The 25,840-nt window shown below is 40.1% G+C and overlaps 3 protein-coding genes across 9 annotated transcripts; 1 reads left to right on the top strand and 2 right to left on the bottom strand.

The window, feature by feature from the left end:
* Positions 1-56: 56 nt before the first annotated feature.
* On the bottom strand, positions 57-13,829 carry LOC101487277 (L-rhamnose-binding lectin SML). 2 transcript variants are annotated; one of them, XM_014407503.3, is made up of 11 exons: positions 13,704-13,829; positions 13,104-13,166; positions 10,200-10,360; positions 9,803-9,835; positions 9,663-9,725; positions 9,193-9,328; positions 1,077-1,186; positions 950-994; positions 721-853; positions 417-520; positions 57-276 (listed from the first exon to the last, which is right to left on the bottom strand). In XM_014407503.3, exons 3-11 carry the CDS (start codon positions 10,228-10,230, stop codon positions 254-256), a joined length of 678 nt encoding a protein of 225 aa, XP_014262989.2. In that variant the 5' UTR covers positions 10,231-10,360; positions 13,104-13,166; positions 13,704-13,829; the 3' UTR covers positions 57-253. The 2 variants fall into 2 exon arrangements, with proteins under 2 accessions (XP_014262989.2, XP_076734296.1); XM_076878181.1 differs by having other exon boundaries at positions 13,737-13,751.
* A 1,580-nt stretch (positions 13,830-15,409) lies between these two features.
* casp9 (caspase 9, apoptosis-related cysteine peptidase) lies at positions 15,410-18,327 on the bottom strand. Of its 5 annotated transcripts, XM_076878083.1 has the most exons (11): positions 18,214-18,327; positions 17,961-18,111; positions 17,654-17,864; positions 17,482-17,538; positions 17,352-17,404; positions 17,087-17,263; positions 16,917-17,006; positions 16,563-16,710; positions 16,295-16,483; positions 16,103-16,212; positions 15,410-16,003 (listed from the first exon to the last, which is right to left on the bottom strand). In XM_076878083.1, exons 2-11 carry the CDS (start codon positions 18,090-18,092, stop codon positions 15,899-15,901), a joined length of 1,272 nt encoding a protein of 423 aa, XP_076734198.1. In that variant the 5' UTR covers positions 18,093-18,111; positions 18,214-18,327; the 3' UTR covers positions 15,410-15,898. The 5 variants fall into 5 exon arrangements, with proteins under 5 accessions (XP_076734198.1, XP_004554039.1, XP_076734199.1 ...); XM_004553982.5 differs by having other exon boundaries at positions 17,961-18,280; XM_076878084.1 differs by having other exon boundaries at positions 17,373-17,404; positions 17,961-18,280.
* Positions 18,328-18,421: 94 nt separating this feature from the next.
* Positions 18,422-25,270, top strand: LOC101463650 (dnaJ homolog subfamily C member 16). 2 transcript variants are annotated; one of them, XM_004553986.3, is made up of 15 exons: positions 18,422-18,727; positions 19,074-19,255; positions 19,337-19,403; positions 19,938-20,262; positions 20,373-20,557; positions 20,674-20,778; positions 20,858-21,016; positions 21,329-21,459; positions 21,563-21,746; positions 21,869-22,048; positions 22,584-22,660; positions 22,829-22,909; positions 23,089-23,178; positions 23,269-23,439; positions 23,540-25,270. In XM_004553986.3, the coding sequence occupies exons 2-15, from the start codon at positions 19,083-19,085 to the stop codon at positions 23,985-23,987; spliced, it is 2,376 nt and encodes a 791-aa protein (XP_004554043.1). In that variant the 5' UTR covers positions 18,422-18,727; positions 19,074-19,082; the 3' UTR covers positions 23,988-25,270. The 2 variants fall into 2 exon arrangements, with proteins under 2 accessions (XP_004554043.1, XP_004554042.1); XM_004553985.3 differs by having other exon boundaries at positions 18,422-19,255.
* The last annotated feature ends 570 nt before the right edge of the window (positions 25,271-25,840 follow it).

Here is a 25,840-nt window from a genome sequence, read left to right as displayed (position 1 = left end):
AAAATAAACCGCATCATTTCCTGTGCAGCAGCACAACATAAAACAAGACTCAAAGCTTTTATAGTATGCAAATTTGCTATGTTTATTGTGTTATGCAGATTGTACAGAGTTGACAAATATTATATATTTCCCAGTGAGAAACCACAAGAATAACAAAGTGTCCTATTCAAAATTTGAATGAGACAGAAATTTTAATCTTATATTTGTGAAAGTAAATTAAATGCTTGTGACATGAAACTAATATCAGAGACGTTTATGGAGTGATGGTGACAGGATCTGCAAAAGAGTGGAAAACAAAGGTATGGTAAGATTGTTGCCATATTCAGTGTGTATCTTGCATTTCTCCACACCCCGACACAAAAACTCTTTATGGCTAGATTGGCTGTTTGCACTGACAGAGCTAAACAGGTACTTACAATCACAAACGTAAGACACCTCCAGGTACTTGTACGTGCCAAAGCAGGGGTCTCCAAACACTGAGTTGCTGGCGCTGATAGTACAGCTATTTTTCCCGTTACACCTGTAAACGTAGAATGGCATGACTGAAAAGGGCCATTGAGTCACTGATCCCATGGAATACATTACTAAATATGGGCAACATCTAGAATTATTTTCTTTTTTTTAATCCTCGTATATAAAACCTCCACCATCGTGGTTCATTCTTTGCCTTATTTCCTTCCGAAGTGAACAAGGGAACTTGTTTATGCTTCACTCACTGACCTCTCAGCGACTTTGGGAGTGGGGTTTGAGCAGTCCACATTTTGAATCTGAGAGTCAGGCCGCCTGAAAGAGCAGGTGGTCTTGTCAAGGCGTCCGTAGTAAGCTCCGTAGACCAATATTACCTGCCCAACATCTATGCCAAAGAAGAGGAAAGAGGCACGGAATGAAAAGTAGCTCATTTGTAGGTTCGTCACATTGTTCCAACACAAATACAAAAAAACAATCTTACCACAGTACAAATGTGCCAAAGAACCCTCACAGGTCACTGTTTGAACTGTTAGAAAAAACCCAACAAAAATAAACATCAATCACATCACACAGACTGGTTAGCAGACTCATGCAGACATGTGACTGACTTGCTGGGAAGCAGGTGTAGTTGGTCGCCAGGTATTTGAAGATGCCGACGCAGGGATCCGAGGTACGAACGACATTTGTGTTTATCTCGCACACCTTCCTGCCATCACACCTTTAGGAATAACAGTGAGTGTTATTGTTAGGGAAAATGTTCTAAAACACTTCTTCAGTAAAGACTCAGAGAAGAGAAACACACAGAAGTTCTTGCTAGCAAGGGCAGTCTCCACACTAAGAGACTCCAGTGAGAGAACTGCCCTGGTCTTTATTTATACTCTTGAGCGTATGTGTGTGTGTATGGTGTGTGTGTGTGTGTGTGTCACTGCTGATCAAAAGGGTCATATAACATACAAACACAAAAGGTACATCCTTGGTCATAAAGAGGGTAGTCTCCCCCACCCTAGATGGCACGGTGAGGAAGTCCAGCAGTTAAAGCACTTAGACTGAAACAGACATAGCTACGTTAAAACAATAAAACAAGGTGCGACCTCTCCCACGCTCCCAGGCGTGGGGGTGCATTCCTGGGATGCACCCCAAGCCTGCAGCCTGTTAGAGATCACACACAATTAATTATATGCCTCTAAGTATACATGGTTGAATATTTTCTAATACAAATAACTACATGCAGTATTCTACCATATGCAAACTTATATCACTAAAAGATTATACTGACTACTAAATACAATTTTCCATTGACATTCCCTCCTGTTGTCAGAAAAACTTTAAGTGAGATACCAGTTTGTCATTAATCACACAAAGTCTTCATGTTCCAACAGGTCGGGGTCATTATCATCATCATCACTTGTCATGGCTATTTATGCAGCAACAGTAGAAAATATTATGCGGTTAATCATGAGTTTTAGACATGGCAATATACACGTTACAAAGACACAAAATAAAAGTAAAAATATCCCAACTCCGATGAGTAGTCTTTTTAGCACCTGTAACCAGGAGCCAGTGTAAAGCCAAGAAAACCAGTCACTTGTATCACTTACATAGTCCTGATTTTTGGGCCTGCTGGATCTGTCTCACAGCATTCAGGGCGTCAGTCATGTTTGATGAATGTACATCGTCTGGTATGTAAGTGCAGCATGTGTTGTTGAAGAGGACACAAAGTCCCCTTTCTCTGCTAGTATCATAGAGTAGTTCTTCCCTGAGAGTTAGTCCAGGAACATATATAGTGTGGGGTATGTTGCCGTGCTGGGTAGATGGGAACAGACATAATAGTCTGTATTTGCCGATTCTGCTTTTGTTCTGTCGTGGATATAACGGTACCAGGCATTATTCATCCACGGAGGGATGTGGTCTTGCGTCATATCCCTTAGGTGAGAGTTGTCGTGTGTCCATCTTCTCTGCCTTCCTCCTGGTTCAGCTGTTTCCGGCACCAGCTGGGGTCCTGTAAAAGTGAGCGTTGTAGTCAAGGTAACCAAGAGGGTCCACCTTCCCATGGTTGCACACAGGTCCGTCACGCCTCGCACTTGGTTGCCCTAGAGTTGATCAGAGGCTGGAGGTTGAAGTGCGAGCTTACCCTACGGGGGCTCAATCAGCACTCCCCCCTCACCACTGAAACAACCAAGTGTGAGATTTCTCTATTGTGCTGTCTTGAGGGTGCCGGGGTTTCCTGGGACCTCGACCTCTTGCAGTGGCTCTGATAAATCCAGGAGGGTCTCTCCGCTATTTTGCAGGCAGTTGAAATGGTCAGAAACACTTGAATTGGCCTCTATCAACCCCCATCACCTCACTTCAGGCCTTCATCCTGCGGTAGGAATACTTATGACTCTTCTACTGTCCATCCTCTGCAGAAAAACCTCTTTGTAGAAAGGGTGCTGGGTCCAGTTATCTTACTGGCGTTATGATCCCAGCAGTCTTCAATGTGCCAGCGTATGCACAGTATAGTGACACAGCATTAGGTGATGTTCATAGGAAACTGCTGTCATCACCACCATGGCTTCTGGTTCCTGTGCTTTCACAGAATCATGATATCATCCTTAGATTCCTTCTGCGCTGTCGATGGAGCTTGGCACGCTCCCCTCATCCTTCAGGTGCCCATCTGTTGTCCACAATCTCCTCTGTTGGCCTCTGGAAAGCCCTTTTGGCACAGCTCTCATTCCAACGCAGTTTCATGGTCCTTGCTGTGGCTCCAAAATCTGATCTCATGATGGGCCCCAACCAGCTTGACCTTTGACCTCAACCACTGCCTGGGCTGTCAGTTATGCCTGGAATGGTTCTCGCTTCTCACTGGGCCTCTGAAGATTTCTCAGGAGATTACTGCTGCACCTGTATTTCATTGCTAGGAGGAAAAACTTCTATTTGGAGAGCATGTCAACAATCATCAAACCACATTCTTTAGTTCAGTGAACTTATAGACCATCAAAGCCTCATCTGAACATGGATGCACCACTTGCATAGGTTTAATACCTGTAAACAAACGGTTAATCACACAAATCGCTGCAAAAATTATATAAAACAAAATTTAATGTTAATTCCAAAATTTAATGTTAATTCATTGTTTCATATTAATCCTGGATCCCCCATCTTGACACATGGACACTCCCATGAGTCAACTCATCAAAATCAGATTCCTGTCTCAAAGAAAAAGATTAGCTAGATCATATCCCAGGTAACATCAGGGCATCTCCTCCTCTGGAGCAGCACCACCCTGGACCTATAATCCTGCAATAAAAATGTTAGTGTGTTTTGCATAACACCTGGCTCTGCCAGGAGCCTGCATACACACCATCATGGCCTGGAAAGCAAAATCTGGAAGTGAAATCAAACTTTACACTTACAAACAATTATATTATAAGAGTAATAAGCATTCAGCACTAGCAGGACAAGTGTCATGTGCAGGTTTTCTCAAATCAGTAAATTACAACTATTACCCCAATTTGCCCCAGACATGGATCATCCCATGTACTCTGTTAACATTAATGTAATCAGTAACTTCCCTTAAGCAAAGTCACTCCACTCATATATTATTTATTATTATTATGGGCTCAAAGTGGCCAGCAAAGAGCCCACAATAAACTATTCCATAAACACGCAATCTCTTATTTGTTTTACTCATGTCACTTGTCCGTTTCAGCTGAATCTTCCACATGCAGTCCCAGAAAAAACAAACATAAGCAATACACATTGACTGTGGTCAGACGGAGGTCAGACACGGGTCAACAGGTTCCAGAGGTGCCATAAAAACACCATAAAGTCAACCCTAGCTGTGGAAAGAATGTCAGTCACATGTAAACCCAAAAATCCTATAGTAAAAAAAAAAAAACATTAACTAATCCTCTTATAAACCACATAATCAAACTGTAATGCTGTAGAAAAGAAAATACAAATGTTAGCGCTGCGCAGGCATATGCATACTTTGTCACCGTTACCTCTGTAAGCAACACAAGGCAGTGAATAACACCCCTGGTAGATGCACAGACACAGAAAATGGCATTTCAAAGGTTAAACCATCATGCAACCTCGAATGTTGCTGTCATCTTTCTGCTCCTGTAACAGGAAACACATAAATTCATCCACCCTTTTGTCCTGTCTAGGTGGAGGTTAACCTTGAGTCGTGGTCAAGTCCTGTCAGCTTTTACCAGTCAGTCAGTTTGTTTTTTATTTCCATTCATTCATTCATTCATTCATTCATTCTTTCTTTCTTTCTGTGCTGATAGTGGAACCTGTCGTCGCATTTAGTTTCCACTTTCAGCAAAATGACGTCATCTCAAAAAAGAAAAAAAGAACTTTAGATAGGATTACATCGCTGAATCCAGTTTTAGGCTGGGACACTTATAAGTGGCCTTCTCCAAAACCCAATTTAATGTGGAGAAGACTCACTTGTCACAATTTTCTCGACGACGTGTAGCACTTTTAATTCCCGACGTGCGGATCTGCTTAAAGAAAAGAAAATAGACAAACAAAATCAGTGCCTGTTTAAAAGATAAAAATGGAAAATAACAAATTATCAAACCAAACTTTCAGTGCACTGTGAAAGTATCAAAATAAAAAGGCCTTGTTAAGTCATGACACAAACTCCTCATCAACTTCACAACAGGAGAAGAATCATCAGCTAAATTCACTCCAAACCAACCATCAGCTGCACAACACACACATAAGCCTAATGTGTCTTATTAGCTATGAGTTTAATCACCAGGTCTGTGCTCTTCACTCATCTAAATCACAGATCTATTTTATTCAATTTTCCTTTTTCCTTCATCATAAAACATGTGACATGCTGTCATGCACTTCATAAAAAAAAAGTTTGTTCTGACGTATTCAGAGTTGTATATCTAAATACAGAATTCACTCGCACATCAAAGCAGGAACTCAGTGTTTTAGAGTCTCCACTCAACACACAACAAACATCCCATTCACTCGTGCTAGAATTCAGTCACCTTTCATTAATCTAAAACCGATCAACTAATTTGCATATCAGCTATTAACCCACTAAGTTGACAGGACAACAGAAAAGCATGTTCAAAATAGTATCACAAAAGACAATTTCCCTCATACAGTAAATTACATGTGCTGCCTCAATCAAGCAGGAAGCTTCTCCCAATTTACTATATTAACAACTAAATTTATTGTCTGATCACTGGTTTATCAAACCAGGATTTTTTTTTTTTTTCCACAAAAGTTAAATTGTTGTCCTGCAACTTGGAGAGTCAATTTTTTTTTAGGATAAATTCAGTATTTGATAACAAGTGTCTGCTAAATTGACACTATTTTAACACTCATGAAAGATAACAAGCTAATTTTCATTACATGTGTTTGTGTTATTAGGCAGGTCTAATGCATGTCTGTGGAGCTGCATATCCAGCAGAGCATGTTCTTAAAAGCTGCCTTTCTTACACACTTCTCTACTATTATTTGATCATTTCTTAACTAATGTGCTATGAGTCCACTGGTCTTTGCATCACACTAGGTGACTTGGACAAGATGATAAACAGACTGACATGCTTAAAATGTTGTCTAATCTTCATGAGCTCTCTTGTGTTTGGAAGTGTTAGTAGGGTTAATGCATGTTCTTCTTGTGTGTGTGATTTTGTATATGATGTATATGTTTTTTATATTTGCATATATCCAGACTCCTTCTCAATTTTCCAACTTAAGCAGTCAGTTTTCTTTTCCCCAGGTTTGCTAACCCAAATTTTGATTTCCCACATTAAATAACAGCATTCCTCTGTGTTCTCACCACTCCTCTCTGTCATCTGTTGTCCTCTCACTCTTTTGTCCTCTCCCACTTCAACAGTCCCGGCAGTTCTCCTTCAGCTTTGTCCTGTGTCCCACTGTCCCTTCTTGCCATTTTACTCCACAGGTGGCAAATGTCAAACTCCAACTGTTCAGTTCTCCTCAAACGTTTTCTTCACATGCACAGTGAAGTTTCAGCTTGTTGTAGACACAGTGCCATTCATCCGATCAGTCAGGATGATGGGTTTGCTCTTCTTCTCTGATGCTGTTTGTCCACACTGCTGCTGCTTGCTGGGACTCTTTGCTCAGGACTTGCTGCTGTCTCTTTATCAAGTTATTGCTTTGGAGCTGCATTCCTTGTCTTCAGGGAGAGATTAGTTTCCTTGGAGCTTGCTTGTGAGGTTGAGAGACACACGGTGTTGTAAATAAGTCAGCCAGAAACTTGGCCTGCATGTTTCCAATGATGTTAAACTATAACTTTCTTCCGACTGCTGCATGTGGAAAATTGATTCAGGTCTGCTTTTCACCTGAAAGTGACAAACTAAGACATTTTCATTATTATCATCGCTGCTTAATCAACACACATCTCTCTCTCTCTCTCTCTCTCTGTTTTTGTGAACAATCCTTTCTTAAAAGCAGAAAATGAAATTATAGTTGTTTTTTTTTTTTTTTTTTTTTTTTTTGGCTGATCAACACAAAACCTTCTCCCTATGATTATTTTTCATCTACAATATAAATTCTCTCTCTTTTTCACTCTTCTTTTTTTTTTTTTTAAATAGCTGGTGACCTGCAGAATCACACGCTCTCACAATCAAAGGCAATTACTTTTACACAGCGCACAAAAACACTGTGACGTCAAACACATTCACACTCACTTTTTCATCTGCGTAAATAAATCATATGGCTGATGATATGTACCATGGTGATCCATAGGCATGATCACCAGTTTAACTATTTTTCAACCCAACAAAACAAATAAACAAAAACATAATGCTGATGTTATGAACACTCTACACACAAGTCAAGATGCAGGAAAACTGCTCACGGAAACGCTGCACACTCCAGTTATCACAGTTATCATAGTTCTGTTTGTGTGAAATATCTGCTTTCATTATTAATACCAGTTTATAGGTTGTTATCCTTTTTATTATTAGTTTGAATGCGTTAAAATTAAGTTGTAATTTAGCTTTTTGTTTATTTTACTTTATTCCTCTTGCATTTATATCTATTCAGTCGGGTCTGTTTCCAACCCTTTTTTAAACTACTTCAAACTACTGTGATCTCTAATTTTCACTGGGTGAGGGATTATTATGTTCTTCCTAGTCTGAACTGCTCTCTTCACCTGAGCTGCTATCCTATTTTGAGTTACTGTCTACTTTGTTTCTTCTACCTCTTGCTCTTCCACGATGCATTCCTCTCTCTTTCTTTTGGATTAATCGTGCTCCAGCTTGCTGTTTTTCTAGACATTTCTCATCAGGTGTTAATTTTACTTGTTTAATCACCCATTTTCAAAGATTTTGCTGGGCCGTCGCTGGCACGCTTGACTTCAGAGAGGTTTACTGATACGGCCTTCGACTTCACCCTAACGGTGAAGCGGTATCAGTTTTATGAGATGAAACTCAACCTTTTTCCTTTGTCACCAGTACATGGGCTCTTGCAGGATACACAAAAATGGAAGTAGTTCAGCAATTTATTGTGCTGTAAAATCAACTTACTTCCAGACACACACACATATGGACATTTGCGCGCTTTTACAATTTGTCACGAAGTAATTTCAGCTACTTCTAAAACTAGTCAAATTCGGCTCCTTCCGGCGAACCCAACCTAATTTGTCACGAGATAATTTCAGCTACCTCTAAAACTGGTCGAAACACAATTCTTTTTGGCGAACTTAAACCTAATTTGTCCCGAGATAATTTCAGCTACCTCTAAAACTAGTCAAATTCGGCTCCTTCCGGCGAACCCAACCTAATTTATCACGTTACTTAAACGTATTTTTACTTTAAATCTTTGCGGCCGTCTTTAAATACCAAATAGTGTTTCTCACCCCCGATGTCCCACTGGTGATTCAGATCATTGGACTGAATCCCACCGCCGTGGACCAGATTATAACACCGGCCCAGACCCGAATTTAACGTCCTGGGGCTCTCTCCTCGTCCAAGAGGGCTGTGCACAGGCTTCGGTGCTGGCTCCCCACGGCGTCAGGAATCAGTGCTGGATCTTGGAACAGAGTCACAGATAACAATTCTGATATTTTCTGATCCGGCTACGAAGGACCAAATAATGTTAGGGAAAATGTTCTAAAACACTTCTTCAGTAAAGACTCAGAGAAGAGAAACACACAGAAGTTCTTGCTAGCAAGGGCAGTCTCCACACTAAGAGACTCCAGTGAGAGAACTGCCCTGGTCTTTATTTATACTCTTGAGCGTATGTGTGTGTGTATGGTGTGTGTGTGTGTGTGTGTGTGTGTGTGTGTCACTGCTGATCAAAAGGGTCATATAACATACAAACACAAAAGGTACATCCTTGGTCATAAAGAGGGTAGTCTCCCCCACCCTAGATGGCACGGTGAGGAAGTCCAGCAGTTAAAGCACTTAGACTGAAACAGACATAGCTACGTTAAAACAATAAAACAAGGTGCGACCTCTCCCACGCTCCCAGGCGTGGGGGTGCATTCCTGGGATGCACCCCAAGCCTGCAGCCTGTTAGAGATCACACACAATTAATTATATGCCTCTAAGTATACATGGTTGAATATTTTCTAATACAAATAACTACATGCAGTATTCTACCATATGCAAACTTATATCACTAAAAGATTATACTGACTACTAAATACAATTTTCCATTGACAGTTATGTACGTAGTGTATATAACATAAAATATATAGAAAAATACCTGAAGACTCACTGGCAGTTGAGCACTAAAATATAATACCTTCTCTTAAGGATATCCACGGTGCCGATTTGAGAGCACTGTGTATTTTGAAGCTGATTCTGAGGCCTGCCCTCACTGCAGGTCTCACGGTCTTTACGTCCGTACAGTGCAGCCTGCACTATGATCGCTCCATTATCTGTTAAACACCAAGGAATGTCTTTTTGCACCCGAGTACAACTATACTGTATACTTTGTCCTTAAGCCAAGATTATATGCTCAGCCAAAACTGTAAAGCACTTTTCACAGCTTTATGAGCTTTCAACACATTTCTGGAAAAAATGTTACTAAGGCAGTATTTTTAACCTGACATCTTTATCATGTTATAACATTAACATTTTCAGGGTTATTTAAGCTGATGTTTAATGTACAAAACTACAATGCTGGTTGATGAAAAATATTTATGCTTTAAAAATCAAGATGTGCTGTTTGTTGTGGATGCTGACACACAGTCTTGGATATTTTACACATACCACAGCTTAAGTGCTGGACATTGGTTCCATCATCACAGGTCACTGCTGTCTCCGTGGAAACAACTAAAGCAATAAATATGAAAGATTAAGTATATAGATTAAGTATATAGAGAATAAATGCTGCACTATCAGATATTTACCTGATGATGTGAGCAAACAAGCTGTTGCAAGCACTGAAAACAAACATCAGTGTCTATTTTTATTATAAAAGAAAAAAATTGCACTTTTTAAAGTTTGAAAAATTTCTCTATTATTGCAGAGAAGCATACATTATTTATTATTTTTTTATAATACATAGAACATATTAACAACAATATTAGTTTCTGCAGATTTTATTAAGTAAAGTTTGTAAATTGGTAACAACAGTTTCAAATCAATCAATTCTTCCCTCATTCTTTACTCCATAGGTAGCAAACACTGTAGTTTATTCTGTAATGACTGAAATCATAAAATAAAAAAATTTACCTCCAATGCATCCTAATTTGAATATGAACCCACATAATTGTCACACTGGCAGTGAATCATTTGTATACTCACGCAGTGTGGTGCAGAGTCGGAAGGAGAGCATGGCTGTAGAAGCTCCAGTCTCGAGAGGCTTGCAGAACTGATAGTGGCTGGGACGGTTACGCTGGCATTTATCCTGCTGGCTCAAGAATTGAACAAGATCTCGATCTTGCACAACTACTGGCTCTTACTTCCTGGTGAAAAAATGTGAACATGAGACCAACTCGCATTGTTGTTCAAGTGCAACAAAGGCAATGGACAATGACTTGTTGTCTTTGGGCTGTAATGATGATGATGGTAAGAACTTCACATAATCAAAGTGGTTTTTGTTTTCAAGCCCAACAATGGGCTCATTCATTATTCTTGAAAATGAATCTGTTCCGAACATATTTATTACAGCTGATTCCTGGAAGGAGTATCCATTTCCCTTCAGGTGTGGTTAGATTTCAGGCTTATGGCTTGGTGACACACTTTACTATGTTTACACGAGAGTTTAGGTTTTTAAGAGGTGGCTGTGTAAATTTGTAAAAGGTAAATGAGCCAGAACTTCAGGTGTTTAAAAGCATAGGATAAAATGTGTAAATAGGCGAATGAGGGTTGTAAAAAGCAATTTGAGTGCTCAGAGTAGAAAAGCGCTTTGTAATTAGGTCCATAATTTGTCTGACACATTTTACCTCTCTACACTACTAAAGTGGATTTTAAATCAAACAAAATATACAGCATGTTTTTAGTCCCAGTACTCCTATTTAAACATTTTAATTTATGCCTTTGAACACTTTCTGATTTTCTCACACAGGCTCAGATGGATATGTCAGGACAAATTTGCCTGTTTTTGTTTGCAACTTGAAACAGCATTTGGTTATGAAGCATCTTTGACATTAAGTAGTCACAATAACTTCAGATAGCTCTTTGAGGGGTTACAGTTTATTGTTTTAGTGAACTTCCTGCAGTAACACCTGTTACTGTATTCCTGTCTCCGCCTTCTTAAAGACCCAGAATTACCGCACATCTTGAATTACTGCAGCGAAACTGTACCAGGAAGCGTACATTAAGGATTTTGAACTATGATGTTTAAGTGTTGTCACTGCTGAGGATTCGTGGACACAGATCCTTATTTACTACGCTGCTGTTTACAGTTTAACTTTTCATCAGAACAAGCACTTCTAATTGTACTTTGCTCCTCACTGACAAAACAAGTCCAGTAAATTCACTTTTATCTTTAAGTTTAGGACAGTAATCTGTCTTAATTTATTTTGTTGTTTAGTTAGCATATGGGGAAAAGTCCTGTGGTTATCCATCCGTCCTGTTCGAATAAACCCAAAGTTCAGGAACATCTTCTTTAGATCTGTTCAGTTTTATTCATGTGGCACCACTTAAACAGTCAACAAATTTTGACTCAAATATGTTATATTGTAAGGTAAAGACCCCAAAGAGTTAATCTCAGACAAATGTTCACACAAATGTGAATTACATTCACTTCATTAATGAAGTGAATGCAGTTCAGTAATCAAAGGTGTTTGGCTATAACTGACTACATGTGTATACTGTATCATAAGTGGACAGACATGGATGTAAACCACACCTTAACCATTTGGCTGAGGCAAAACTACCACAAGGCAGTGATTCTAACTAAAAGGTACTCTGGATATTATTAAATGTGAACATATTGTTAAATATGACATTTTTTGTTTGTCAGGTGTCCTGTTTGAAGAAAACACTTGGTAGCCACTTGAATGAATGTAAATAAACACATTTACATGAGGGCAACCTGATTTCAAGGAAATAAAAATGCTCAAATTTTTTATACATTTTTAGACATGAGTTTAAACGGCTGCCATTTTCTTTCTGAGTATTTATTACACGGCGTGCTGCGAGGAAAAGCCTGTTCTAACGTTTGAGTCTAAGGATTATTGTGAGCACCTAACAGCTCTTATTTTCTCTTGAAACTCTTTCATGTGATTCTTGTGTTGGTGGTTAAAGAGGTTTGTCCTGTTTGAGTGGTGGTGGGGACCAGTTTGTGGCATAATTTGGATAGTACAGTTTTCTGGGGCGTGTCAGACTTTTCATAACCAAACCATGTCCATGCAACAGGGGGAGCCCCTCGTTTAACAATAAGGTCCTCGATTTCTTTTGACTGCTCCTTCTGTTTGGAGCTAGCTGGTTCTGCCTCATCCTTGCTGGCCATGCTGGTATTCTCTGTGCCTTCATCTGCGTGGTGACTGTAAGCGCCATTTATAGTTACTTGATGTTTTTATTTGAGGTCATTTGTTTGATGCATATTCTGAAATTTTATGTTTGAGAATAATGTATATCATTTCAGTTTATTTTGAATAGTCTCAACAGAAACTTGAGCTTTATTGTGAAAGGTTTATGTGGAAAATAAACAACACAATGGTTTTACCAGGGGCGATTCTAGGATCAGAGCTTTGGGCGTGCTGAGCACCCAGAGAGTGTGCTTTTGGAAAACATTTAAAGCTGCTGTACAGAATCTTTGAAACAAGCTAGCTTAAAACATTTTTAGAATATAAACAGAGCACCCTGCTTCTCTTTACAGCTCCTCACTCCACCAGGGCACCGTTTGGCACTTTCTGATAGTGTGCAAATGTGATGTATGTACTGCGGCAGTCATACAGACAACTGGATGGTCCAAAAGTTAGCCGACCTATTACTGGCTGAGGTTTTAGTAGAGTTGTGGCTGAACCACATAAAAATATATAATTAATTTTAATCTCCCCGATCAATTATAATGTTATGTTGGAATGTTGTTAAAGAGGGTCAAAAATGTTTCAACCCAGTTTATTTAGCAGATTCTGTATAGCAGCTTTAATATAGGGAGAACACAACTTCCTGATTGTGTGAGTAAAATCAGGTTTTTTCTCTTTGTCAGTTTAACACTTTCTGTTTTTGCCTGTCACTGTTCCCTGTCTGTTTTCTTACCTGGTTCTTCCTGACCTTGTACTTTCTCCTCACGTTCCCCTCTTTCCTCTCTCCTTCTTTGGACTGACAATCATACACAAATAGATTGTATTCAATTAGATGAAAAATTACATTAATAGGAAAAAATAGTATTAAGATCACTAACAAAAAGTCATCTCTCAGTGTACTTTCAACCAAAAGGCAAATAACCAAACCACATGAACATCTAATAAAAGATAAATATTGAAACACTCATCCAACATTATTCTTGATTGACGAATCATTTGATTTTCCACTTTTACCTGGATGTGGCTCCTTTTTTAGAAAAAACTTCCTTATATCCATTATTAACCTGGCTATCTCTTTGTACACAAACACACACAACAGACGTTATAAGGTTAATGGGCATCCAGTCAGTTAGCTAGTTAGTATCCATTTAAAACAGGACAGTGGTAAAAACAGTAGGCTACGGACAATTTTAAGTTTTAGATTTTATATAGGCTGTATACATTTCAATGGGAGCAACAGGACGGTCAAATGTTGCTGATTTTACTACAGAGCAGGACGGATTGTAGGGTAGCAAACATTGTCGGAAAACACGTTTTCAACACTGCAGGTTACCTGGGTGTAATGTTTTCATGGTCTGACTCCTACCTAACTATATGAAGAGTAACTGGAGGTTAAATGTAGCTAGTATGTCCTGTTTTAAGCCAGGCACTTACACCTCCGCTCCACTGTGCCACCATCGCTCTAGCAGCAACGGCGCTAGAGCCAGAGTAGGGAGGAGGCGAGCTGGAACAAACCATTATGGGAGGGGGGGGGGGGGTTATCTATACTTTTGTTGTTAAAATGTTACGTCTCAACCAAGTACTGTATGCTTTTTATATTTTTAGTAGTGTTTCACACAGCAAATATTGTCAAAAAAGTAAGAAATCTTTGGGGGTGCTTTGATTCATTTTGGGGGTGCTGAAGCACCCCCAGAAATGGGCTAAAATCGCCCCTGGTTTGAAACGTTTTCCTTTTCTAATTGTATAGAGACCCCTGGTGGCTTTGGAGGGAATAAATTTCTTAGATGGTAAACTGAGATGCAAACGCCAAGTCCTGGATATTGTTGTAAAAACTAATAAGTAAACATTTGATTCTTATAGTACCAGACCTACATACTGTAATTTATGTTGCACACGCAAAAGCAAAAGTATGTTACCAAAATAGGGGGAAAAAAAGAGAAAGGTGTCTTGAGTTCTTTAAATACTTTTTCAGCTGTGTGAAACCATGAAAGGTACTTCCCATGGGAACAATTTGGACATGCAATGCATCTGATCATCCTTTCTGAGCAGTACACTTTCAAATCGTAACTATTTTTGTTACCGCACTACTGCGACTATTACACTTTCATTTTGTAGGAAAACCCTCAGCCTTCGAAGCTACCCTATTTTGCAGAACTTAAAATCTTGGGTTGCAGTTTCACACAGCCAAATTGCCCTCGAGTGTCTGATGCTGGCTTCCTGAGAGTTTTGATGAGTCTTGTGTGACTTTCTTGTATGTATTGTCTGTTTCAAATCCCTGCAAAAAGTTTAATGATATTCAAAACTGAGATGTAATGATTTTTTCTTTTTGAGATGTTTTTGGTGGACGTCTTACGCTTTACTGTTGCTATTAATTTCCCATCTTGAAGAAGTTGGATTTGTTCTGTCCCAAACACAGCAGTTACTGTGGCCACATTCTCTATTAAATCTGGGTTGTTTTTTTTTATTCTTTAATACACTCTCAACACACTGTCACACTCAAAATCTGGTCAAAAATGTTGAGTCTGCTGTAAGAGCTACCTGTAGAACTTGTGATGAAAGTAGGTGGGATCATGAGACTTCCAATCAGTTCAAATACTTACAAATGTATAGTTGATTTATACCACTTAACAAAATCCTTTTTTTTCCTAACAGGCATTACAACTTTAGACATTTCTATGGCTGAGTGTGGCCAGCCTGGGTTCGAGTCCGACCCACGGCCCTTTGCCACATGTCTCCCTCTCTCTCGCTCAGCTTTCCTGCCATTTCTTGACTGTATCTGTCAATAAAAAACTTAAAAAGGCAAAGAAAAGCAAAATTGTGTTTAATTATTATTTAACGTTTAAAAGAGGATTCAGTACTTCAAATTTGTTGAAGTCAACACTTTCTCATTCCTACATAAGCACAACAGACCAAACAAAGAGCAGTGAATGCTTCCACTCTCAGTGGAGATTTCATTTAATAATTGTATTCTTTTATAATTATTACAATAATTAATAATTTAAACTTTTACTACAGACAGAAAAAAAGAACACACAAGAATCTCACTCCTCCTTTTATTTGAGTCTGATGTGTGACTCATATCTAGTTCACGGAAAGTTATCCCAGCATGAACAAAACAGCATTTTATACATGATCAGTGCACAAACAGCCAGAACAGGAGAAAGAGCAAAAACAATGGAGAGTATAAGTTACACATTATTGGCTCTGTGAAAGAGCTGACGCACATAAGTAGATTGAAGGTTCGCAGAGTGCATGGAGTGCATCTTTCCTCTGTCAGCTGCTACTGCATGTGTGAATTAAAACAAAAATAACCTGAACAACATTTTCATAGTAATAGTTCAGTATTTTAAAAAGCTCATTTAGAATCCATTAACCCTCAGAAAACACAGAAAGGTATTACAATTACAAGATGTCATCCATTCAGTTATAGCAGATTCACAGCAGAGTCAGAAATCACACACACTGTAACTGTGCCGAAAAAGAAGTTACAGTGCTGTGAAACTGAAAGAGACTACTGCACTTATTCCATTACGTTTGGGTTCGAAAGTAGAGGAGTTTGCGGAGGAAGTTAAAGGAACCGGGCATTTGTTTGTATAGGCCTTTTGCAGAGTTTTGGGAGACTTCGTTGTTAACCTAAAACAAGAAGAGTCAATAATCAGACATCACTGTGTCTAAAGCCAAAATCTCTTAAAGTCCTCAGTTATTTTTTCTGATATATTAAGAGAAGCTCACCATCATCAACATTGTGACTAAGTCAACAGTGGCAGCGTTTTCCTCAAGTATACAGTCCAGTGTCTGGACGTACCACGAGCCCGACTGGGTCTCTCGCCAAGAAACATAACCTGTATTGGTCACATGGCCAAAAAGGTATTAAGGACACATAGATCTGAAAGGCTGTTTTTGTTTGAAAGAAAAAACACGCACCTGGAAAAGTAGAGTAGGACACCAGGATGTCACTCGGCGTGGGCAGGGTGGGTCTGGCGTCTGGTTCATCGGACATGCTCAGAGAGTCGCTGCTGGATGACATTGGAATAGCATCCGTCTGGTCATCCATTCCACCAGAGGATGGTTCGACCTCATCGGGGGACACCTCGAAGCCCATGTCTCTCTCATCTTGGGGACAAACACAAGCTCATTTTTACACCTCACTTGTTCCTATTAATTTTTAAACTGTGCGTTTTCTGACAGCTACCTCCTCCACAGGCCTGGATGAAGAACAGTTTAGGTTTGCCTTGCAAAGACGGGCAATGCTGGCCATTGAGGTAGTTTGTGATGTGCTGCACTGGTACGTACTGTCCGTCCACACCGTACACGGCACCAGGAAAGCGGTTGTGATTCACCTAAGGAAAGAAATATTAGCAAAAATCGTCTTACATGTCAGTCCAGTCAGATGTAGATCACATAATGGCATTTGCCAGTTAAATATTAAAATATTAACTGTAAAAAATATTAAATCCTGTGTATTTCCAGAGTATTCCAGCTGATTATTCTGAAGGGATGCAATGTTTTTTTTAATGAACATCAGAATCAGCTCAGCATGTCTTACCTCAGTGCCATGGGACAACATGATGACCACGCAGCAGTCATACTGGGAATGATCCTTCTTCGACAAAGTCAACAGCTCATGTTTGATTTGCTGGAATGTGGAATTAACCGTTAGGTCCGCAATCTTTAATACCCCTCAACACACACAGAGGCAGAAGACCCGATTCTTACTTTTTGTCTCAGGTTCGTCCTCACTTCCACGACAAAGTTGAGTGTCTTGAATCGTCTCTCCAGCTTTTCACAGTCTATGTTGGAGCCCTTGCGATTTTTCAGCATGCTGTGAGGTTCAAACTCCATGTTGTTTATGATGAGGCAGTAACCACACGGGCTCGCGTCCATTTTATAGCCCTAAGGCACAGAGAGGCGCAGAATAAAAAGAAAACAGAAAGGGCTGTCACGTAAACATGTAAGTGTGCAGCACGGAAATGGTGCTTACTTGAAGGCTGTCACGTCTTACTCTGCCCGGTCCTGGCTTTCCCCCCCCAGGCGCTGTGGCACACACATTAATACACATTAAGCACAAATAAACTTACAAGACTGTTATTTAAATGGATAACATAGCTTACGAGAACTAGAAGGGATTTCTAGCTTTTCAACATCTTTTCCTGGTTTGTTACCATCCACTGGAGAGGATGTCAAAGAAACAAAGGACACACAGATGAGTCAAATTCTTATCATCTGAAAGTGTTTGGCTCTAAAGACTCTCACATTAAATATTCCATAATGAAATACACTTACTAAATGGAAGAGGCTGGATTACAGGGCGGACAACTTGAGTGGGTGTTGCGGGCTGCAGGGTAACAGCTGGAGCTCCATTTTGTAGGAGCTCTGCCAAACTCTCCTGACCTGTCTCCTGAAGGCACTGCAGAAATAAGGGGAAAGCCCGACTCCCACGGGTTTCCAAGTCCTGGACTAACTGCCTGGCCTGGTTTCGTCTGGTCCCAGCGCTCTGATAATAGGAGACATAGTCTTAATTGAGTACAATTATGATATTTTTACTCCCCCTCTAAAAAAAGGAAAAGAAAACCACAGTCCCACGACCTACCTGTATCTCATCGATCATGTCCTGGGTGAAAATTCCTTTTTCCAGAAGGCCATCATAGAGTTTTGATGGATCCAAGTCTTTCACCAGGTTACTCCTGTTCCGCTGAAGAATATTCTTGTGTATTTCATCCATTGTCCATTTAATGCTAACGCTGGAGACACAGGGAAGAAAAAAATCTGTAACTAAAAAATTGTTATTTTCGTTTTCGATCACGGGTTAATTCTGTGTCGTCAAAGGAGGAAAATGATCCTACTTCTTCGTAAAAGTGAAACGGGTACTTTGTTGTAGGAGTGTCGTTTACAGTTCGTATTTTTTTTGTCGGTTTCACAAGCTATTTCCTTGTTTACATCAGCGTTGCCTGTGATTGGTCCACTTACAGCGGATGAAGAAAAAAGCGAGGGTGTGTTAGATTTATTTACCCCGCGTTCGCTTCCGCGCGGGTAGCGACCGATGGCCAGCTGAAGCTTAAATCGCGTTACGACGAGCAAAACCAAACGCACAACGAAGAGAAACGTAACCTGTCGACAAAACACTCAATTTCCCGAAATGACTTTCGACACCGGACTCCACCCCCTTTTTTACTCTCGCTCCAGCTTCACAGCAGCAGCAGCAGGTTATCGGCTTGCCCTGGAAGATTTGTGGGATGCTGCTGAACACACCCTTTACATTTCGCTGTCGCTTCGACTCAGCGTTGAGTCGGGGCAAATAAGGGGGCAAAACCTTCCCCCACTATGTGGCGTTGTACCGGCTGACTGCATCTGCTTCAGGTGACTAGAAACGTGGAGATGTCGCGTTGAGACAACCGCTGTAGCAACGCCACTAACACTAAGGGTTTATCCTCGAGGAACAACGTTACTGTCACGGCCCTGTAACATGACACCATAATTATATTTGATTTTCAGCTGCCGTATATCGCCTAGCTTGCTTGGGTGCTGTATGTAGCATGCTGTAATACTGTTTTTAGCATATCGTGCCTGCCTTCACCGTTTTCCCATCATCAGAAAGCTAATGGAGGGAAAGGTTTCTCAGATATGCAAGCCATCTAAAATATAGGTCCTAAACATTTTTTGCCCACTTTAAATGAATGGCGATCGCTCCTCTGATGTGTTGAAGGTAACTGTGATGGCACGGTCAAAACTGTCTCTGCCACTGGCCATTGTGGTGGTCCTCCATGTGCTGCTGGCGGGACTTGTCTATGCTGAGCCCGAGATGGACCCATACAAAATATTGGGAGTAACGAAGGGGGCAAGTCAGGCAGAGATCAAGAAGTTCTACAAGCGTCTTGCTAAAGAATGGTAAGTATTTCCTCACGACACTTCGGGCTTCAGGTTTTAAACCTCATTGTACTCTGAGCTAATAGAACTGATCTTCTCTAGGCATCCTGACAAAAACAAAGATCCGGGTGCTGAGGACATGTTTATAAAGATTACTAAATCTTATGAGGTTAGTTGGTTTTATAAATAATATTAATGGTGTGTTGCATATACAGATGAGGACAAAATGATTCCCAGGTTTTGTCAACATTTTCCCAAGCAAGAGATTATCAGCATGGCATTTCTAAAAATACTAGTTTTCTTAAGAAAACATAAATTATTTCCTAATGCACATAAGATTCGTATGACTTCATAAAACAAACAAACAAAGATTACCAGGGTCAACATTATTAACCTTCTGAAGAACTAACCTTTTTATTGAGTCATAGCACAAACCACTGCTGTGCAATGATATGCTTTAACTTTGTGATGCTCAAAGCTTGTAAAATCAAGTTAATACTGAGGCTTATCATCCAATTTACTCTTTCTGTGTGTGAAGTAAAATATTGTAAGCAACCAAAATACAAACTGAAATGTTTGGAAAAATTCTCATCCAGAGTGCTAATATTTTTGTCCTCATCTGCATTGAAGTAAAACTTGAATTAGGTGGTGTGAGTCAGTAAAAGCTAATAATATATTTATATTTGTTCTACCGCAAATCCAGATCCTGTCCAATGAGGAAAAACGTGCCAATTACGACCGTTACGGGCAGATGGATGATACTCAGCCATATGGCAACACTCACTATGGCCATCGCCACGATAGCTTTTACTTCGACGAGTCCTTCTTCAACTTTCCCTTTAACAGCAAGAATCACAGAGACTTTGCTGACAGCAAGTACACATTACACTTTAACCAGTACGTTAATGACGTTGTGCCTGACAGCTACAAGAGACCGTACCTGATAAAGATCACCTCCGACTGGTGCTTCAGCTGCATCCATATTGAGCCCGTCTGGAAGGAAGTGGTGCAAGAGATGGAGAGCCTAGGTTTGGAGTGAACCTATAAATCATCCAGAATTATCATGCATCCCCTTCCTGATGTGTAAATGTATAGAGTGAGTAATGATGTGTGTTTTCTTGGTATCCTGTTTATGCAGGTGTTGGAGTAGGTGTGGTGGATGTAGGCTATGAGAGACGGTTAGCCAATCACCTCGGTGCTCACCGCACTCCATCGATACTCGGAGTCATCAATGGCAAAGTGACATTTTTCCATTATGCTGTTGCGAAGGAGCACCTGAGGCAATTTGTAGAAGAACTGCTTCCTCAGAGACTTGTGGAGCGGGTAAATGTCTGCAGGTCTTGCAAAAATGAAAAAACAAACAAACAAAAAAACGACATTGCATCGTGAGGGATTTTTAGACTACATTTATTAAAAAGGATTTGTTTTCTAAACTACAGGTAACTGACAAGAATGACCTGCAGTTCTTGAACAGCTGGCACGAGCTCAATAAGCCTCATGTGCTTCTGTTCGACCAAGTGCCTGCTGTTCCTCTGCTATATAAAGTAAGTGTTTGCTCATTTTTATGCTACATGTAACTGAAGTGCATCAACATACCAATCACTTATCTTTGCATCTACACAGTTGGCAGCTTTTGCTTATAAGGACTACTTGCAGTTTGGCTATGTGGACCAGGGCCTTTCAGAGACTGCTAATCTGCAAAAACAGTTTAATATTAACACTTATGCTCCAACAATGCTCGTCTTCAAAGAGAACATTGACAAGCCGGCTGACATTATACAGGTAAATTAAAACAATACTTGAAATAAAGTAGTGCTGTGTGATACTGCGATTTTTGCTATGGCGCCAATACCAATATCAGTACTTTTAACCTAAAAAACACAATTCAGTGCACTATATAGTGAATTTAGAGGATATTGTGCTAGCATCCATCCAATGCCACTATTGGTATTGATACTATTAACATTTAGGATCAATCCGATCATCTCTAAAATAAAGTAATTCCTTTATTTAGTTTCTTAAACCACTGTGAACTTCATGCAAAAAAACTTGATTAAAATGTCTCTTCACTCTGTTTTTTTTTCTTCTTGACAGGCAAAAGGAATGAAAAAGCAAATTATTGACGAGTTCATGTCAAACAACAAGTTTCTCCTTGCACCACGGCTGGTCAATCAGAAGCTCTTTGATGAGCTTTGTCCTGTCAAACAGTTTCATAGACGCAGGAAGTAGGAAAACATCTGTTTACTCCTGATGACTCTAAGCAAGTTCACCGGTTTTGTTGCAAAATCATATTTTTGTCATTCACAGTAACGTCTCTCCTCCTTTCAGATATTGTGTCCTGCTGATCACGGGTGATGAAGAGATCTTTTCCTTTGGGAATCAGGCGTTTCTCTCATTTGCTTCTACCAATACCAGGGAAGTTGTGAGGTTTGCCTATGTCTACCAACGGCTACAGCAACCGCTTTGTGACATCCTCACACAAAACAAGGACAGTGTGCAGTCGCAACCACAGGTAGAGTGTCATATATTGTATTGAGAGTGTAGTGTCCTGTTGTAAGCTATACCTTTTTATAAATTCTTTTCTTGGGTTCCCATCCCCCATCTTCTTTTGGATGTGTTGGGGTGTGTGTTCAGGTGGTTATCCTTGAGCGACGTAATGCTGCAGGAAAAGCATTTTTCAAGCCAGTTACCGCCTGGAACGGCAGTGAGGAAGACAAGCAGTGTCTTCAAGAGGAGCTGGAGCGACTACAGAAGGACCCATCCATTCTCATCCATGACGCCATGCTGCCTGAACTCAACAATGAGTTTGCCTCTGTATGTTCTCTTTGAGTGGAAATCATGGGTATCAATCATAGATTGTATCTAAAGATGGATGTAGCCTCTATGCTTGAAAAGTGAAACCAGTGCAGAAATGCCTGAAAACTGCAGCTTTTTTAATGACCAGCAGGGGGCGACTGATTGGAAGTCTAATTATATGGAAGCCTTTGAGAAAACAACATTACTTCTAACTTAATTTATGACATCAGTAAATACTTCCCTCATGAGTTTGTGGTCTCGATTTTCAGTTTCAAGCATTTTTTTAAAAAAGCGTGATGTTTGTCTTGTAAATAACATTCTGTGAAAAACACAAGTTGAAACAGGATGTATTTTCACACGTGGCTATGATAGGAGAGTGTAATTTCCTAGGTTTTCAGAAGGTAACAAAGAGATTTCTAATTTAATGGATGATATTACCTTAACTACGTTCATCTTTCACTTACAATTTAAAGTCTGAACCCTGCAATCTGCAAAGATTCCTGTTTACCAACCATCAGTTCTACCAAGCCCTGTTAATGCTTTTGTTCTGTAGATGTTTATAATCCGATGGATCTATGCATCTTATGATTACCTCTCTGAAGTCATTGATGATATTCTGCATAACAACTGGTAAGTAGAACAAACTTTTATTTTTTATGAACAGAAGTTGTTGAAGTTTTGAACTGCTACTACGGCAGTGTTTAATTTGCAAACAGTGCACCCCGTACGTTCTCTTTCTGATACGGAGGAGTACACATTAGCGATTTAAATACACTGTGTCTCATTGATGACTTGCAGGCGTGAGATGATGCCCCTTCTGTCCCTCATCTTCTCTGCCTTGTTCATCTTGTTTGGGACCGTGGTCATTCAGGCCTTCAGGTTGGCTGATTTAATGTACACATTTTTTGTTTCTGTAATTTCAACAGTACAAAGAAAACCAGGAGGAAGGGGTGGGGTGGGGTGGGGGGTGGGGGGGGGGGTGGGGGTAAAGCAGCAATGCTGTTAATCTCTGCTATTCCTGTTCATGACTTTTGGAATTTCTCTCCGTGTTTTTTCAGTGACTCGAGTGATGATAAGCAGACAAAACCAAAGGCAAAAGATGGAACAAAAGCAGAAAATGGGTCATCAGGGAGCAGTAGTACATCAAGGCAAGACTATAATTTTTCCTCTGTTGCTTGTGGGAGCGAAATGCACGAAAAATGTTTTTCAGCTCTGCGTTTTTTTTCTGTGGATTTTAGTCGGCCTCCCAAGAAGAATTTTGTGGAGGTGACTGAGTTGACAGATATCACCTACATGAGCAACCTGGTGAAGCTGAGGCCAGGACACATGAACATAGTGCTAGTGCTCACTGATGCCTCCAAGAACATCCTCCTTAGCAAGTTTGCCAAGGAGGTCTATTCTTTCACTGGGTAAAACAAACATTCACTCTGGAGTAACTTAAATCCAGTGTATGTGTGAGTTTCTTTTGTGTGTTTATCATATTTCTAAATCTTGTTTGCACCCTCCTAGGAGCCTGACACTACATTTCTCCTTCCTGAATCTTGACAAGCACAGCGAGTGGATGAACACACTGCTGGAGTACACCCAAGATGCAATGCAGATTGATGCCGATGACGACGAAGGGGCAAACCGCAAGATGGACTACACCGGCTACGTGCTGGCACTTAACGGTCATAAAAAGTACCTGTGTCTGTTTAAACCCGTCTACACCGGGGAAGACCTTGACAGCAAGTCGTCCGAGGATGAAGGAGCCGCCTCTGGGGGGAGGTCCAGGTCCAGGTCCCGCGATGACCACCCACCACGTAAATCCAACCGAGCTCGCAGCATATCCACCCTACAGATCCACCACAAACTGGACCGCCTGGGGTTGTGGATGGAAAGGCTGATGGAAGGCACTTTGCCTCGTTACTACATCCCAGCCTGGCCAGGACTTGACAAAATCACCCCCAATAAATAGATGGCAGGTGAAAGACTTAGTATTTATCTACTGTAACACTGAAATGGTTTCATTCATTACTGAAGATTTTTTTTCTTTTTGCACTTGAGATATATATTAAGTACAGATTTTTCCTAAGTTGGGCCAAAATTATAAACTTGGCTTTAGTCTAACTACTGTGGAGGAGGCCTTTTAGCGTACCTCCAGTACTCGTTGCATGCTGTATTTTTTTTTAAACTGCTGTTAGTCATATTTTTATTCAGGCAAATGCTGCTTCAGCCTTGTGAAGAGGAAACAGAATCACTGTGGTAACGTCTACAATCTGGATTTCATGGCCATAAATCATATTTACTCACACTATGAAAGAGGCCGATAGAAGCCTTAGAGTCAGGTTATAGTCTGTCAGAGCTAGTTCGCAAGACGCTCCAGGACTTCTACAGGCTTGGACTCAGTTATACACCTAAAATGTGGCACAAATAGTAGTGTAACAGATTAAATTAGGAAAGCTGTAGAGAGAAGCTCAATGTCAGCTGCCCAACTGCAGCGTCACATTTCACTTCTGCAAAGTTAGACAAACGGGGGAAGGAGTTTGAAACTTTCACTGATGAATACTGTGAAAAGAGATGCGTCAACCCAACATTAAACATCTTTGCATTTGTATGCATCTCACTCATAAGTTTATACATTATCTCCATCGTGCTGACTATTCCTGTGCAATATACATGTCATGACAATGCCTTTTACCCTGGACCTCGAGGCATGCTCCTTTTTTTTCTTGTCGCTTTTTTGTTATGGGGTTGTTGATACACACAAGATTTATTCAACAACCTTGGCCTACTTAGAAATCTTAGCCAGTAGCTTTATGTAGCAAACATAATAAACAGGCTCTCCGTTTCATCTTCTGAATGTTTTCCAACTGGCTGAGGCTGACTAACATGCCATCTTAAATTACATACCCAACTGAAAGTGGAACTTAGGTTATGCTTGCCTAGTTTATACATTTTGTTTTGTTCACATTCAATGTAAAAAAAAAAACTGTTACAATACTTTTGTTGGTACATAGTGATGTGAATATTGCACATAACCATGTTATCTATACGACGTGTATTTTAAAAATGACTTTGTTTGAAAGATACAGTGAATGTTTTACACTACTGAGACTACAGTTACTTGTTTTTGATTAAGTAAAAAAGTGTCAGCTGTCATAAGATGTTTCAGGTGGTCTTTAATACTGTATTTATCCTCTTGTTAGTAGTAATTAAATGCATTATGTTTATGGATTAAAAGTCATTGTAATGTGTTGAGAGATTAGTTTATATTCCAGTTTAATGATCTGGGAGTACAGTTGCCCCAGGGGCTTCTTCTGCTGTAGCTGGGGGGAAGTAGATAGATTAGCTTATGAAATTTATGAATTATTTAAATAGCTACCAAAACCTCCCCCAAAAAACCCCAAGTTGTTTGCTAATAGTGCGCATAAACTGGTGAAATTTGTTTCTAGCCTATCACAGGCAGGAAGTGATGTACGCCTTGGACAGGTCTGACATTCATACTTCTGGGCAATTTATAATCACAAAGTAACCTGACCCCACTAACTGAATGTCTTTGGACTATGGCAGGAAGCTGAGGTATCTGTGTGCAAGCTGCACACAGAAAGGCCCTGGGCGCTTGGTGGATTTGAACCTGGACCTTCTTGCTGCGAGGGAAAAGTAGATAAAATTCTGAAGAAAGGCTCTCTTCTGTTTTGTATTCATTGACTGTGTTTAGGCTTGGTTAGGCTAAATGAAAGATAATGGTCTTGTTAAAAAACAGGGTTTCTACAATTTTAAACACACCTTAGAGGGTGTGTTTGGCAGAAGGTTTTGAAGGCATACTTT

This window comes from Maylandia zebra, linkage group LG20, assembly GCF_041146795.1.
Source record: "Maylandia zebra isolate NMK-2024a linkage group LG20, Mzebra_GT3a, whole genome shotgun sequence".
In the NCBI taxonomy this organism is placed as follows: domain Eukaryota; kingdom Metazoa; phylum Chordata; class Actinopteri; order Cichliformes; family Cichlidae; genus Maylandia; species Maylandia zebra.
The sequence above is the reverse complement of the archived record's forward strand: the minus strand, read 5'-3'. Positions and strand labels throughout refer to the sequence as shown.

Bases quoted from the DNA above. Each gene is read 5' to 3' on its own strand.
- casp9 (XM_076878083.1), bottom strand. From the start codon at position 18,092: ATGGATGAAATACACAAGAATATTCTTCAGCGGAACAGGAGTAACCTG. The intron at 17,405-17,481 runs GTAAGCTATGTT...TGTGTGCCACAG, and splicing joins AGAAATCCCTTCTAGTTCTC to CGCCTGGGGGGGGAAAGCCA. The intron at 17,007-17,086 runs GTAAGAATCGGG...TCCACATTCCAG, and splicing joins GGACGAACCTGAGACAAAAA to CAAATCAAACATGAGCTGTT.
- LOC101487277 (XM_014407503.3), bottom strand. From the start codon at position 10,230: ATGCTCTCCTTCCGACTCTGCACCACACTGC. The intron at 1,187-9,192 runs GTATTATATTTT...TTATTCCTAAAG, and splicing joins GTGGATATCCTTAAGAGAAG to GTGTGATGGCAGGAAGGTGT. The intron at 995-1,076 runs GTCAGTCACATG...TTTTTCTAACAG, and splicing joins CTACACCTGCTTCCCAGCAA to TTCAAACAGTGACCTGTGAG.
- LOC101463650 (XM_004553985.3), top strand. From the start codon at position 19,041: ATGAATGGCGATCGCTCCTCTGATGTGTTGAAGGTAACTGTGATGGCA. The intron at 20,263-20,372 runs GTTTGGAGTGAA...CTGTTTATGCAG, and splicing joins GCAAGAGATGGAGAGCCTAG to GTGTTGGAGTAGGTGTGGTG. The intron at 21,747-21,868 runs GTAGAGTGTCAT...GTGTGTGTTCAG, and splicing joins GTGTGCAGTCGCAACCACAG to GTGGTTATCCTTGAGCGACG.